General features: G+C 54.7%; 1 protein-coding gene across 2 annotated transcripts in view; it reads left to right on the plus strand.

Annotated features, from left to right (window-relative positions):
• The window catches only part of Lmf1 (lipase maturation factor 1), an 80,350-nt gene extending 67,561 nt beyond the window's left edge, over nucleotides 1-12,789 (plus strand). For both annotated transcript variants that reach the window (XM_021149399.2, XM_029471135.1), the window contains 5 exons: nucleotides 5,691-5,877; nucleotides 6,362-6,515; nucleotides 6,659-6,842; nucleotides 7,366-7,478; nucleotides 12,476-12,789. In XM_021149399.2, the coding sequence (XP_021005058.1) occupies nucleotides 5,691-5,877; nucleotides 6,362-6,515; nucleotides 6,659-6,842; nucleotides 7,366-7,478; nucleotides 12,476-12,665 (828 nt within the window). In that variant the 3' untranslated portion in view covers nucleotides 12,666-12,789. The remainder of the gene's footprint in view (nucleotides 1-5,690; nucleotides 5,878-6,361; nucleotides 6,516-6,658; nucleotides 6,843-7,365; nucleotides 7,479-12,475) is intronic.
• The last annotated feature ends 659 nt before the right edge of the window (nucleotides 12,790-13,448 follow it).

Genomic DNA, 13,448 nt, shown 5'->3' on the forward strand with positions numbered 1-13,448 from the left:
AGGTGTTGGGCGTGACTGCGTGCTCTTGACCATGCAGCGCTGTGGCACCTGAGTGCAGCCTGGTGTGGAGCCGCACTGCTCCCACTCTGACCCACTGGTTCCTGTGTTCCTTCCTGTGGGCCAGAGCTTGAGTTCACTCACTTCCTCCCACACTCGGTTTACACAGCTGCTCCTAGGATCCCTGCATGGCCGCAGGAGGGGATGACCCCGGAAGGGGCGGTATGGTCAGCCTCCGCTGCTGAGCTAGGTCAGGACATCCGAGGCCCACCATGGTATCAGTCCTCACCAAGGAACAAGAAGGAGGTGGGGTTGGGCCTGAGATTCAGCAATCAGAAGGCAGGAAAGGATCTTGGGAGAGTCAGATTTTGAGGTTGAATCTACTTTATTAAGGCCTCATGGGGCTACCCGGATTCCTTGAGAGTACACACGTCTTCTGTGGAAGGTCCCTGTGGCTACATACATGTCCTCTGCGGAAGGTCCCCGGACTGCATGCATGACCTCTGTGGATGGTCCTTATGACCACATGCATACCCTCCGGAAGGTCCTCTCAAGCTCCTGTCTTTCCTATGGAAGCCTGCCTGCAAGAATGTGTCCTCTGTGGTAACTGCAAGCCCAGCAGGGACATCCAGAAATTCCCCCTCTTCCTTTTGGGGTCATGTTGCATCTGCCTGGAACATCTGCTGTAGCCTCTCTGGGGCTAAATTCCACCAACACACGTTCATCTTCCTCTGCTGTCCCCGAGCCTCACCCACTCCAGGCCGGTCATCTGCAGAGCGCACTGAGAGCTCGCTGAGGACTGTGCCGGCCAGGGGTAAACACAGATGGGCTGTGACGAGATTCATTTCCCTCAGAGGAAAAGGCAACAGTGACGCTAGGAGGAAAACAAGTAAGATAAGGCCCCTTTGGAGCACTTGGACCGAGCGTGTGCTGCGTGATGAATTCCAGTCTTACTGAACAAATAGGCCATGTGGGGAGGGGACTCTGAACTGCGTGGGCTGAGCGAGCCTAACCTCTGAGCTCAGTCACCATCTGTCCACCTGGGTGAAGTGTCACAGGCTCTCCTCAGTGCTTTATTAGAAACAGGAGTCCACCTGGTGACGGTTAACCTGCGTTGTCACCTTGGCTCTAGGTGACAAATCCACTCCAGGAGACAAATGCCTGAGCGTGTCTGTGAGGATGTTTCAGAGAGAATTAATTGAGGAGGAAAGATCCCACCACCCTGAACACGGGTCGCACCATCCCACAGGCTAGAGTCCCAGACTGGATGAAATGGGAAGAAGGAGAACAGGGAGCTAGGCACCAGCACCTATCTCTCTCTGCCTCCTGACCACAGGCAGAATGTGCCCAGCCACCTTGACTTCCATGCTTTCCCCCTCCTTGATGGACTGCACGCCCTCCAACTGTGAGCCAAACCCTTCCCTCCTTCAGTTGCTCTTGTTGGCTTTTCCACAACAGGTACATACAAAGTGGGCTCTGTGGCACTTGGTTCTCTGGGATCTCCCACCTAGTACGGGGAGTTTTGAAAATAGGTTCATACCAGTGGCCCCCACCAACAAGGCCATGAGCTCAGGGAGGGTCCATGACATTCAGAGCTCCCTGGGCATGCAACCATGGCTGTCAGGCAGCTGAGGAGGCCTCATGCAGTGCAAGGTCCAGTTCAGCTCGCTGAGCCTGCCCATGGGGAATATTCACACACACACACACACACACACACACACACACACACGCTCATGGCCGTAGGACATCACCCCAGCCTCGCCGGAGCAGGAGCAGACAAACATCTGCAGCAGATGGACATGGCGTCTCAGCAAAGTGGTTAGTCAGAGCCTCACCTCAGGGTGCTGAGGTGCAGCCTCCCTGCTCAGGAGCTAGAGATGAATTGAATTGCCTGAGGTGGCTACCAGCAGAAAGAAAACAGTGACTACTGAGGACTCAATCACCAACTGTCCCGTGAACCACCTGTCCCTCACGGAGCAGGGACACCCACAGGCCTGAGAAGGAAGAGGTGGCATCCAGCCCTGGGAGTAGAGATAGGCCTTTCCTGGACCCTCTTATTCTTTCCAGACCCTTGGTGGGTGGGTAATGCCCAGGGCATTGGGTAGAGCATCATTGTTCTGGCTGGTTTTCAAATGCTTCTCTTCTGGACCTGCACAGACACCCCAGAAACAATGCTCCGTCAGCTAGCTGGAAGTCAGGCTCCCACATGCGATGCTTATTCTCTTCTATCAAAGTGAGCCAAGCACTCAGCACACACCTGTAACCTCACCCACAGGAAACTGACAAAGGAGGTTTGGGAGTTTGAGGACAACCTGGGCCTAGAGACCTTGTCTCAAAAACGGAGCTGTGTTACAGGCTAATTTGTATACCCATTGTTTTCAGTGATCACAGTCATGATACATTCTTTATTATTGTAAAGAATTTTAAAGACTTAAAATTTTTAAAGATTTTTTAAAAAATATATGTATAAGGTTGGGGGGAGGGGAGGTTGTGCACATGTGAGTGCAGATGCTGCAGAGTCCAGAAGAGGGCGCCAGAAGCCCCAGAGCTGGAGTTACAGGCAGGTTTAAGCTGCATGCTGTGAGCTAGGTCCTTTACAGCAGCAGGGAGTGCTCTTTGCCGGTGAGCTGTTTCTCCAACGGCCTAAATTTGGCTTTGCGTTTCACCGTTTTAGTGCTGTGCACTGGTTAGCTCCACACTTACAGAGTCAGGTTCTGTCTGAAGAGGGCTTCATTTCGTTCTTTTTAGTTACTAGATGGGCATCTCTCACTTTAAAACAAAAAACAAACAAACAAAAACAGGGTCTCACTACGTAGAGCAGGCTGACCTCAGACTCAGAGCTCTGCCTCCCGAGTGCTGGGATCAAAGGCATGTGCCACCACACCCAGCTCACTGGGTTTTGTTGGGGGGGGGAGGGGTTGTTTGGTTTTGCTTGGTTGGTTTTTGTTTTGTTAAGATAGTAGTTGAGGCTAGCTTTAAACTGCAGCCCTTGTGCACCTCTTCCTGAGTTCTGGGACGTGCACCACCACACCTCACTGCTTGAATGAGGGTGTCCTTCCCTCATTCTCTATCACACCTCGCTCCAACTATATGGTTCCCCCGTTCTCCATCACTCCTCCTTCTAGCTGTGTGGTTCCCCCCATTCTCCATCACTCCTCCTTCTAGCTGTGTGGTTCCCCCGTTCTCCATCACTCCTCCTTCTAGCTGTGTGGTTCCCCCCGTTCTCCATCACGCCTCCTTCTAGCTGTGTGGTTCCCCCGTTCTCCATCACTCCTCCTTCTAGCTGTGTAGTTCCCCCGTTCTCCATCACGCCTCCTTCTAGCTGTGTGGTTCCCCCGTTCTCCATCACGCCTCCTTCTAGCTGTGTGGTTCCCCCGTTCTCCATCACACCTCCTTCTAGCTGTGTGGTTCCCCCGTTCTCCATCACGCCTCCTTCTAACTGTGTGGTTTCCCCCGTTCTCCCATCACTCCTTGCTCCAGCTGAGTGGCTGACTGTCACTCTTGAACCTGCTCTTCCATGTGGTCTGTCTTTCTCAGTGGTTTTGGAAATTGGATCAGGACCCGTGTTGTTTCTTCAAGCTGGTTCTGGTCGTAATTTTCTGAGCTTCTGTGATCTGACACTGTTGTCCCTAACGTGAGGAACTCGAGGGAATGACTTGTTCATGTTCCTTACTCTAGGACTCCGTTCCCTGTGGACGGATAACATTTTAAATGCAACACATTTAAATGAATGTGTGAGAGTGGGCACACACACACACTCAGGATTGGAGCTGAGGCTAAGCAGGAGACAGCGGAGCATCGAAATGCAGCTACACAGAGGATCCAGTCCACATAAAATGAATCCTGGAGTGAGGAACATAAACAAGTCACTCCCTCAAGTTCCCCTAGTTGGGGACAATAAATACACAGATCACAGAAGCGCCTGGCCTAACAGCAATGCACTGCATAGTCTAATCAATCCAGAGCCAGGAAAAAGAGAGAAGTTGGGACCACCTGGGTTCTTTCACTGGCCCTCAAGAAAAGATGGACCCATATGAAAGCAATGTCCAGCTGTCCAGTGAGGTTTTATACTGCAGACCAGGCCAGTCACAGAAGGTAACAGGCAGGCTGGTACAGCTTCTAGGAACAGACAGGGGTGCTCGGATGTCTTCCACAGGCACGTAAATGGCCTCCACAGCACCCGCAGGGAGCCAGGACTTGCATTCTTTGGCATGAGAGAGCAATCTTACTGAGACCATGGTCAGGAGCTCTCCTACATCTTTCTCTGTCCCCTGGGTTCCCAGGCACCAGTCAACCAGCTTTGCATATCTCCTTCCAGCTCTGGGAAGTCAGAGCTGCCTCCTCTGCCCTCACCCCACCCCAGTCTCTGCTCCCTAGGTCACAGTAGACCTAAACAGAACCTGCCTGTCTAGATACTGTATATACCATGTCCATCCACAATGAATACCAAAAGGGAGGGGAGAGGTAACTGGCCCTGCACCCATAGAAGTCTCACTGTGGAGTGGGTAGAGGCTTCTCAGCTGGTATAGAAAGCTCTGGTTGTAAACTGCATAATCTTAAACCTTCCAACCACCCAATGACAAGGTGGGCAGCGTGTGATGAAGGTGTATGTAGCCAACAAGGGATGCTAGGAAATGCCCATGCTCCACAATGAGGCACCCAAGTGTTCAGGAGGACAAGAGAGGGTGTGACACCTCTGAGCAGCAGGGCCTTGATCAGTGCGGGGATCAGCCTGAGGCTGTAAGCCAGGTGGCAGCCCCAGATGGTAATAATGTTGAGCCACAACCTTCAGCCCTCTCCCTCCTGCACTTGTGGGAGTGTGAAGTCCTGTGGTGGCCATCTTGGAAAGTAGTCTACCTCGTGGCTCAGCACAAGTCATGTCTACTGCAGGAGCACAAGGACTCTGAGGTAGATGTCACCTATGGGGTGACCCTCCATAGTACCCCAGAAGCCACCTTGTGTCTCCCATTCTGTGAAGCTCAAGAGAGCCCAGTATCATCAGAGTGTGAGGAGAGCTCACTGCTGTAAGGCTCCACAGAATGTCTCAGAGTAGGGGTGTCTGACTATCGTAACCACATGGTGTGAGCCTAACTCGAAGCCCCTGAGCTGCACACAGCGCAGGTGTGTTTTGCCATGTGATCTGTATCCATCCAGTCTGTTTAAAGGTCTAGACTGAAGCCAGGCTTCCCAGTCTCTGTCCTTTTCATTTGTGGCCGGCTTCCACTGCCCTCCAGGTCTCAGCCCTAGGCCACCGTGTTGTCTCTTGTTCCTGTTTTGCTTTTTGTGAGCTCCAGATCCCTCTAGGTTCTCATGCCCCCACCTCCAGGCAAGGTCTATACCTCAAGCCCTTCCCACTAGGCCTGCCTTATCCCAGAGCTGCCCCTTGATATGTCCCAGGGAGTCCAGGATGCTCAGGGCACCACACTGATAGATCAAGCCAAACCTCCACAGCCTTTCCTGGGCTTGCCAATTCCTGTGTGGGTTCTACATCCATGTGTAGCAGGCTCTGCACCTGGGGTCTCGGTGGGAGCCACACATTTAGAGAGAACTTGGGACCAGAACTGAGAGAATAGCAGAGAGGGGCTCAGAAGCCCCCCTGGAGCATTTGCTGGGCTACTGAGGCGTGGGCACCCGGCACAGATACATACAGCCCTGGGTCCTAAGCTTATCATAGTGTGAGTCTGCACCCACAGGTAATCCTCATCATCAGTGGGAACCTGAGCTTCCTGAACTGGCTCACCATCGTGCCCAGCCTTGCCTGCTTCGACGATGCAGCTCTGGGATTCCTGTTTCCCTCAGGACCTCAAGGCCTAAAGAAGCAAGTCCTGGAGATGCAGAGGGAAGATACACAAAGGGTCCAGCCCAAGCCCAGAGACAGAGGTAAACCAGCAACACAGCTCCCAACCCCACCAGCCCCATGACCCTCCTGCCTAAGCCTCATGAAAATGTAGGAAGGTTGGGTAGCCACCAGGTCACAGCACTCAAAGGGTGTGTACTGAACCACAGGCCCTGGGAGGGAGCATCTACTATCTAGGGTCCTTTATCAGGCCTGGGCCAAGGTCACTTGTCTCTTTAGCCACTCCCAGGGTCCCCTGCTTAGACAGTCACACTTCATTCTTCACACTGCTCTGGGAGATGTTCTTAGCTCCAGCATAACAGGTGTGGCTCAGGTACCTTCCTCAGGCCATGGGTTGGGAGGCAGTATCTTACATGCCCGGCTGGATGTGTCTGTAGGTCTTTTTGAGCCTTGAATGGCAGACTAGCAGGCAAGGTTTTCTGAAGGGATAGTGCAGCTTTGCCCTGGGATCAGGAGCCTGGCTGGTGAGAAACAATTCCCCCACCCCCACCCCCACCCTCGGGCTAGGCTGCTTGGTGCGGCAAGTGGTCAACATCTCCCTGGGCATCCTGGTGGCCTGGCTCAGCGTACCCGTGGTTATCAATCTGCTAAGCTCCAGGCAGATCATGAACACCTCCTTCAACCCGCTCAGGATCGTCAACACCTATGGGGCCTTTGGAAGGTATGGCCAGGCGTCCTGGCTGGGCACTGGGCTCCACCCTTGTGTCCATCCCGACGCACTTTTGGGAAGCATGAACCCAAGGCCCTCTCCACCTGCGGGGAGGCAGGTTCCGTGGACTCACTGGCCGCCTTCATCTCCCCCAGTGTCACCAAAGAGCGGACCGAGGTGATTCTGCAGGGCACAGTGAGCCCCAACGCCAGCGCACCTGATGCAGTGTGGGAAGACTATGAGTTCAAGTGCAAACCAGGCGACCCCTGGAGGCAGCCATGCCTCATCTCGCCATACCACTACCGCCTGGACTGGCTGATGTGGTTCGCAGCTTTCCAGGTACCCACCCTGCGCCTCTTGGAACAGACAAACCCTGCGTGCCCGGTCTTTGCAAAGGGTGCTCAGACTCCCACCAAGAGGGTCATAGAGGAGGGGACCTCTCCGTAGAGTAGCAGGCCCTGCCTTGCCCTAGATCTGCCTGGGAAAGAATCCTGTGATAGCTCAGGTCTCCTGAGGCCCAGGCCAGTGCTGTGGTCCTGTGGGATCCAATGCCTCTATCCTCATCCCTTTCACGGTAGAAAACACGGCTGGGCCTGGCTCATGAGTGAGTGACCCTCAGGTGATACCCTCTCCGCCCTTCCCCCACCCCCACCCCAGAACGAGCTAGAAGCAGGCAGTTCCTGGAAGACTAAAGAGTAGGCCCTCAGAGGAACCCAATCCTGGCACATGCCATACTTCAGCCAGGCAGTGGAGCACAGAGAGGAGGGGGTGTTCAGAGTCAGAGGCTGCACCACGGCAGGTGCCAGTTAACTGGGGGGAGTGGCTGTCCCTGTACCCAACCTCACAAACACTGTCCTTCCAGACCTATGAGCAGAACGAGTGGATCCTCCACCTGGCGGGTAAGCTCCTAGCTGGTGACGCTGAGGCCCTGGCCCTACTTGCCGTTAACCCCTTTGAGGGCAGGACTCCCCCCAGGTAAGAGTCTCCTTATTCACTCCAGTCTGTGATCAGTGGGCAGCGTCCACTAGGGCCTGATCCATGATGGTATTCAGTAGCAGCCAGAGACTAGAAGACTGAGCAGCCCTGAACTGGCCCCTTCCCTCCCTCTACCCTGCCTACCATTGATGCTGACAGAAAACATGGTCGGTCCTGTCTCCCTGGAGAAGCCTCAGGACAGCTGCACCTGGAGCTGCCCGCAGCTGTCAGGAGGGGCGCTGAGGGGCGCTGAGCAGCTGCGAGGGTGGCAGCCCAGGCAAGGGATGCAGCCAAGTGCTCCTCACGCTGCCTACTGTGGCACTGGGGGTGTGGGGACCACCAGCCTCACTCCCCGTCTCCCTCCACTCCCCCTGCCCGGCGGCACCCTAGAGCCACCAGGATATCTGAACTAGGCACACACTGAAGTGGAACCTCACTCCTAGGTTTGCTGGGAACCAGACATCTCTGACGTAGCTCTGTGTCCTTCTAGACACAGGAGAGCTTTTCACTGGCCAAGCCCTGGCTGTTGTCTTGGGTTTGTGTCCCTCCTGGGCTTAGGGTGAGGTCACCTGATTCAGAAGCTCTGAGGGTGTGGTCAGGTGTACCTTGTAAAACCAAAGCCTGCAGGCAGCTACTGCAAATGTGAAGATGCGGGCCCAGGGGCCCTCTGTGGGATACAGAACTGATATTTCCTATTAGTATATGTGCAAGGCTGCTGAGATACAGTGAATGCCACAGAGCACAGCCCAGCAGCAGGGCCTTCATCACATTCTGCCTGGTTGCAGAGCTGAATGTGACCTCAGCCTGCCCCCACTGCCAGCTGTGACTTTTGTCAAATGAGTGGTGACTCTGGAGTCTCCCCGTGAGAGGATGGGCCAGACTCCTCCCTACCCTGCCCTGACCCTGGGTGCTGCCCATAAAATAAACGCAGGAGCTTTGACCAGTGGGGGAAGGGCCTGGCAAGGGGTCCCAGCACCCCCAGCATCAGCCTCCCTCAGCACAGCTTTTTCTTGCCGCCTCTCTTCCTGTCTGTGGAGAAGCAAGCAGCAGCAAACACCCAGAAAGGAGCCACTGCAGAAACAGAAGCAACAGCGAGGGTAATCCTGCCAAAGCCACGAAGCAAATGGCCCTGCTCTTAGCAGGGAGAGCCAGAAGCATGTGGACTCCGCTCTGGAAAAGGAGAAGCCACTCACTGGAAGGCCCTGTGGTGGCCCAGACACTCACCACAGCAGCAGTGCCAGCCTGGCTTCATGTGATCAGTGGGGGCCTTAGATTGCCACCTTAACCTGGTAGAAAGTCTGGGCTTCTAGCATGGAGTTAGGAGAAGCCACACAACAGAAGGTTCAGCTCTGACTTGGGATCCCTAACACCCAAACTGCTAAGAAAACCACAGCAAGAACTAGGAAGACATTCAACTGATCGTGAAGACAGTCAATGGATGACAAGGGCTGATTCTCCCCACAGCAATCGTGAGGTGATTATGAACACAAGACTCAAGAAAAGAGTCAGCGAAGAAACAGAAGACAGAGGGAGAACCAAAGGGGTCTTAGAACTGAGGAGTGAGAAACGTCGTCCCTGGGGTGAAGCACTGGATAGGGAGGGAGAGCTGGGATGCAAAGGAGGAGGCAGTGGCCTGGGGAAGGAGGAGGCAGCCGTGGCCTGTGGAAGGAGGAGGCAGCTGTGGCCTGTGGAAGGAGGAGGCAGCTGTGGCCCGTGGAAGGAGGAGGCAGCCGTGGCCCGTGGAAGGAGGAGGCAGCCGTGGCCCGTGGAAGGAGGAAGCAGCCGTGGCCCGTGGAAGGAGGAGGCAGCTGTGGCCCGTGGAAGGAGGAAGCAGCCGTGGCCCGTGGAAGGAGGAGGCAGCCGTGGCCTGTGGAAGGAGGAGGCATCCATGGCCTGTGGAAGGAGGAGTCAGTGGCCTGTGGGAGGAGGAGTCAGTGGCCTGTGGGAGGAGAAGGCATCCATGGCCTGTGGAAGGAGGAGGCATCTGTGGCCTGTGGAAGGAGGAGTCAGTGGCCTGTGGGAGGAGGAGTCAGTGGCCTATGGGAGGAGGAGGCATCCATGGCCTGTGGAAGGAGGAGGCAGCTGTGGCCTGTGGACGGAGGAGCCAGCTGTGGCCAGTGGAAGGAGGAGGCAGCTGTGGCCTGTAGAAGGAGGAGGCAGTGGCCTGTGGAAGAAGGAGGTATCCGTGGCCTGTGGAAGGAGGAGTCAGTGGCCTGTGGAAGGAGGAGGCAGCAGCAGCCTGTGTGGGCAACCAGCTGAGCACCTGAGCTGAGTGTGAAACTAGAATAGCAACAAGATCCAGGGTGGGCACTGCAGAGTCCCTAAGGAAAAGTCCCAGCTGAGGCTGGGAAAGCATTAGTGAAGAGTTCCCAAAGTTGGCAGAAGCCCCCCAACCTGAGAGGTCAATGAACAAAGGGACCCCCAGATGGTAAATCGTGGAGAGATGCACACCAAAGCAAAGGAAACATCTAGAAACTGTAGACAGTGGAGGGGCTGAGCGGCCAGAGCCACCACCTTGCCACCGAGGGCCAAGTCCAGATCTCACCAGTTCAGCGAGGCTGACTGTCCAGAGAACCTTCAGAGTCCCCTCTTTCATACCTCCCCAACACTGGGATTACACGTGTGCACCACAATACATGTATGTATGTATGTATGTATGTATGTCTCTGTGTGTGTGTCTGTGCGTGTGTCTGTGTGTGTGCTTGTCTGTGTTTGTGTGTGTATGTGTGTGTGTGTGTTTTGGAGATCAAACTTAGAACACCTTATGTACTGAGTCTATATGTCACCTGCCTTCAGAAAAGAATCCCTAAAAGAAAAGGGGGACTGGAAAGATGGCTCAGTGGTTCAGAGCACTTGCTACTCTGGCAGAGGACCCAGGTTTGAGTCCCAGTGCCCACATGTGCCTCACACTCATCTCTAACTCCAGTTCCCAAGGACCTAACTCCCTCCTGACCTCCACTGGCATCAGGCACACATGTGGTACACATACACACATGCAGGCTCCCCTCAAACCAATACGGACAAGATGAAAGTAAAACGACAGGGAAAGTCACACTAACAGTAATGATCGTCAGAGGCAGGGACTGGGATGCCCTTACTAAAGGATGCAAACCATGACAACACTGGGAAATACAGGAAGAAAATGCTAGGGTTGAAGAGGCCAAGGTGAGCCCCCAGCTGCAGTGGGAGCCCTCACTCCCATCAGGATCCAGAACGAAACATGGCACCACCAAGCAGGAGGACCAGTCAGTCACCTAGAGTGTGCCACCCATGTGGGGCCAGCAAGGTGTATGGGAAGGCTCTGAGCAGGGAGAAGCAGGAGGTTCCATCAGAGAGGCGCCATCCGACTGGAAGCAAAGGTGCCACCATCCCTTTCCGTGTGGCTGAAGCAAGGAGAGGTGTCAGCTTGAACACCATAAAGCATTGGAGCACTGTCAGAATTGCTTGGGAGGCAGGGGCCACAGCCTCCCTGGAGGACTACTCGGCAGGTCCTAGAAAACAAAAGCCCAGCTGAGCCCAGCTGGGGCTCATGGACAGACATTTAACCCAGCTGGAGACCAATCTCTGTAAAATACACAGTAACAGTAGCTTTGACGGCCAGGAGCTGAATGTGGCACAGCTACCCTTCCTCGGAAGGCCCAGACCGTAGGACATGCCTGCCTCAGGGTGTTCCTGCCTTGGGTACTGCTTACTGCCCAGCAGCACAGGTCTGTAGAACCTGTAAGCATCTAGAAGGCCGTGCTGAGTGGAAGAAGCCAGTCCAGAGGCTCACATGCCAAACAGTTCCATTTACTTAACATTCTTGAAGTGACCAAAAGAATACAGATAGTGGGGAGGAGTGATGAGACAGAGTGTCCTGCTGGGCGTGTCGGGTCCTAGCTGGCATAGCCAGTCTAGTTTTGGAAGAGGCTACCCACTGAGTCTGATCTTAAACACCCTGCTATAGTCAGTGAACTTAGCTTGCTTTCCATTGCTGATGAGTACCATGACCCAAAACAACTCGGGAAAGCTTACAGGTTATAGGCCATCATTGAGGGAGGGCCAAGGCAGGAGCCTCAGAACTGGAGACAGAAGCTAAAGCAGAGACCACAGAGGAACAGAGACCCATGGGCTTGCTCCCCATGGCTTTCTCAGCTTGCTTGCTTCTACAACCCAGGACAGTGGGTTGTAGTACCTCTCAGTGTGCTGAGTTCCCAAACCTGTCATTAATCAAGAAAATGCCCCAAGACAGACTTATTGATAGGTCACTTTGATACAGACTGTTCGGAAGTTGACACTCCGTCTTCCCAGATGACACTACTTTGTGTCACATTGATAAAAACTAACCAGCAGGTTCTAGAACGTTCCAGGGGTGGTGTCAGCCTTCCTCAGTACCTTCCCAGACCTGTCAGGGAAAGCACCTGGCCCTGACTCTTCCCCAGCCTCCCAGGCCCAACACTAGGCCCCTGACCAGGACCCCACTCACACCACACCACACCACACCCCCTTTGGCTGTAGTGTCCAGGACCTGCAGCCCTAGACCTTCAACCGTAACTTGAGGAGAAAATGAAGGCAAGAGGGCCAATTCAGAGAAGATAGAATGGCTGCACAACAGGAACCTCCCCAGAGGCCCTGCATCCCTGCCCTCCCCAGCCTTGGGAAATGTAGGGTCAGGACCCCAGATTCAGGAGAAGATGGACTTTGTGGCGATCTCCACGGCACCGCCTTACCCTCTTAGTGCCCAACTGTGGAGTTCAGTGTGGCTCTCTGCTCATGACCCCTCAGCCCCACCCTCCCTCGGGGACCCTTACCCACTCAGGTTTGCCTTCCAGAAGGAGGAAGGACGGCAGCCCCACCCACAACCAATGATGCCTCAAGATCCACACCCAGAAAGACATAACATCCCAAGCCCCACCCCAGTAGCAAGGCTTGCACACACCCTGGTAGGATGAGGTGGAGAGGGTGGGTCATGGAGACGGGAAGCAAAGAGACGCAGGCTGACACATTGTGCCCTGCAGGTGGATCCGAGGAGAACACTACCGGTACAAGTTCAGCCTCCCCGGGGGCCAGCACGCCACCCAGGGCAAGTGGTGGATCCGCAAGCGAATTGGTCCTTACTTCCCCCCACTCCGCCTTGAGGATCTGAAGGAATACTTTAAGACTCGGGAGTGGCCACTACCAGAACCCCCATCTAGACACACACACTGAAATAAAGACCAGAGACCAACCGCTTCTCTACCTATACTGTGCTACAGCCACGGGACCCGCACAGGGACCCGGCAGCCCATGGATCCTGCCAAGAAGAGATTCGAAAAAGGATGTGCTTCCTAGCTGTCAGCCTCCTGTCTCTATCCGTCCCTGTCGCCTTGCTAACCCTTCCCTGTTGTGGAGAGGGGGGTCTCAGATTCCCTAACCTAGAGGCTGCTTCCCCTGTAGCCCAACCACACATTCCTAGTCAATCCCATAGCCAGGTCTCTATCACAAGTCCGGTGTGGCAGCACCAACTCGTTACCACCATCTCCCTGAGGGACAGGAGGCTTGCTGTCCTCAGCATGATCCCTCCCCAGGATCCCTTACACACCACCCAGGCACACACACACACAGATACATGAGCTCAGGAATCCCTTGCACGCTCCAGTGTAGGATATATGCAAATGGATAGAAGGCCTATCACCAGCTTGTGGTCATATTCCAGTCTCCCGTGGGTGACCTGTGGAGAACCAAGCAGAGCCATGTCAGTGGGAACCTTGGCCGGCAGTGCTTAAGGCTTCCCTTCCCAGATTGCACACAACTGCCCCGGCTCACCAGCTACAAGGACAGCAGAGACTCTAGGAATACCTCCCCATCCCCCTTCTTGCTAAGCCTGGTGTCCGGAGCCCATGTTGCCTGTCCCTGGGCCACACTGCAGAGGATCCCAGAAAGGACAACAAAAAAGGTTCAGCTGAGGAGGCTGGTCGAGGGGGGCACAAGTGTGGCCTTGCAGAGCACCCC

This window comes from Mus caroli, chromosome 17 (genome assembly GCF_900094665.2).
Source record: "Mus caroli chromosome 17, CAROLI_EIJ_v1.1, whole genome shotgun sequence".
In the NCBI taxonomy this organism is placed as follows: Eukaryota; Metazoa; Chordata; class Mammalia; order Rodentia; family Muridae; genus Mus; species Mus caroli.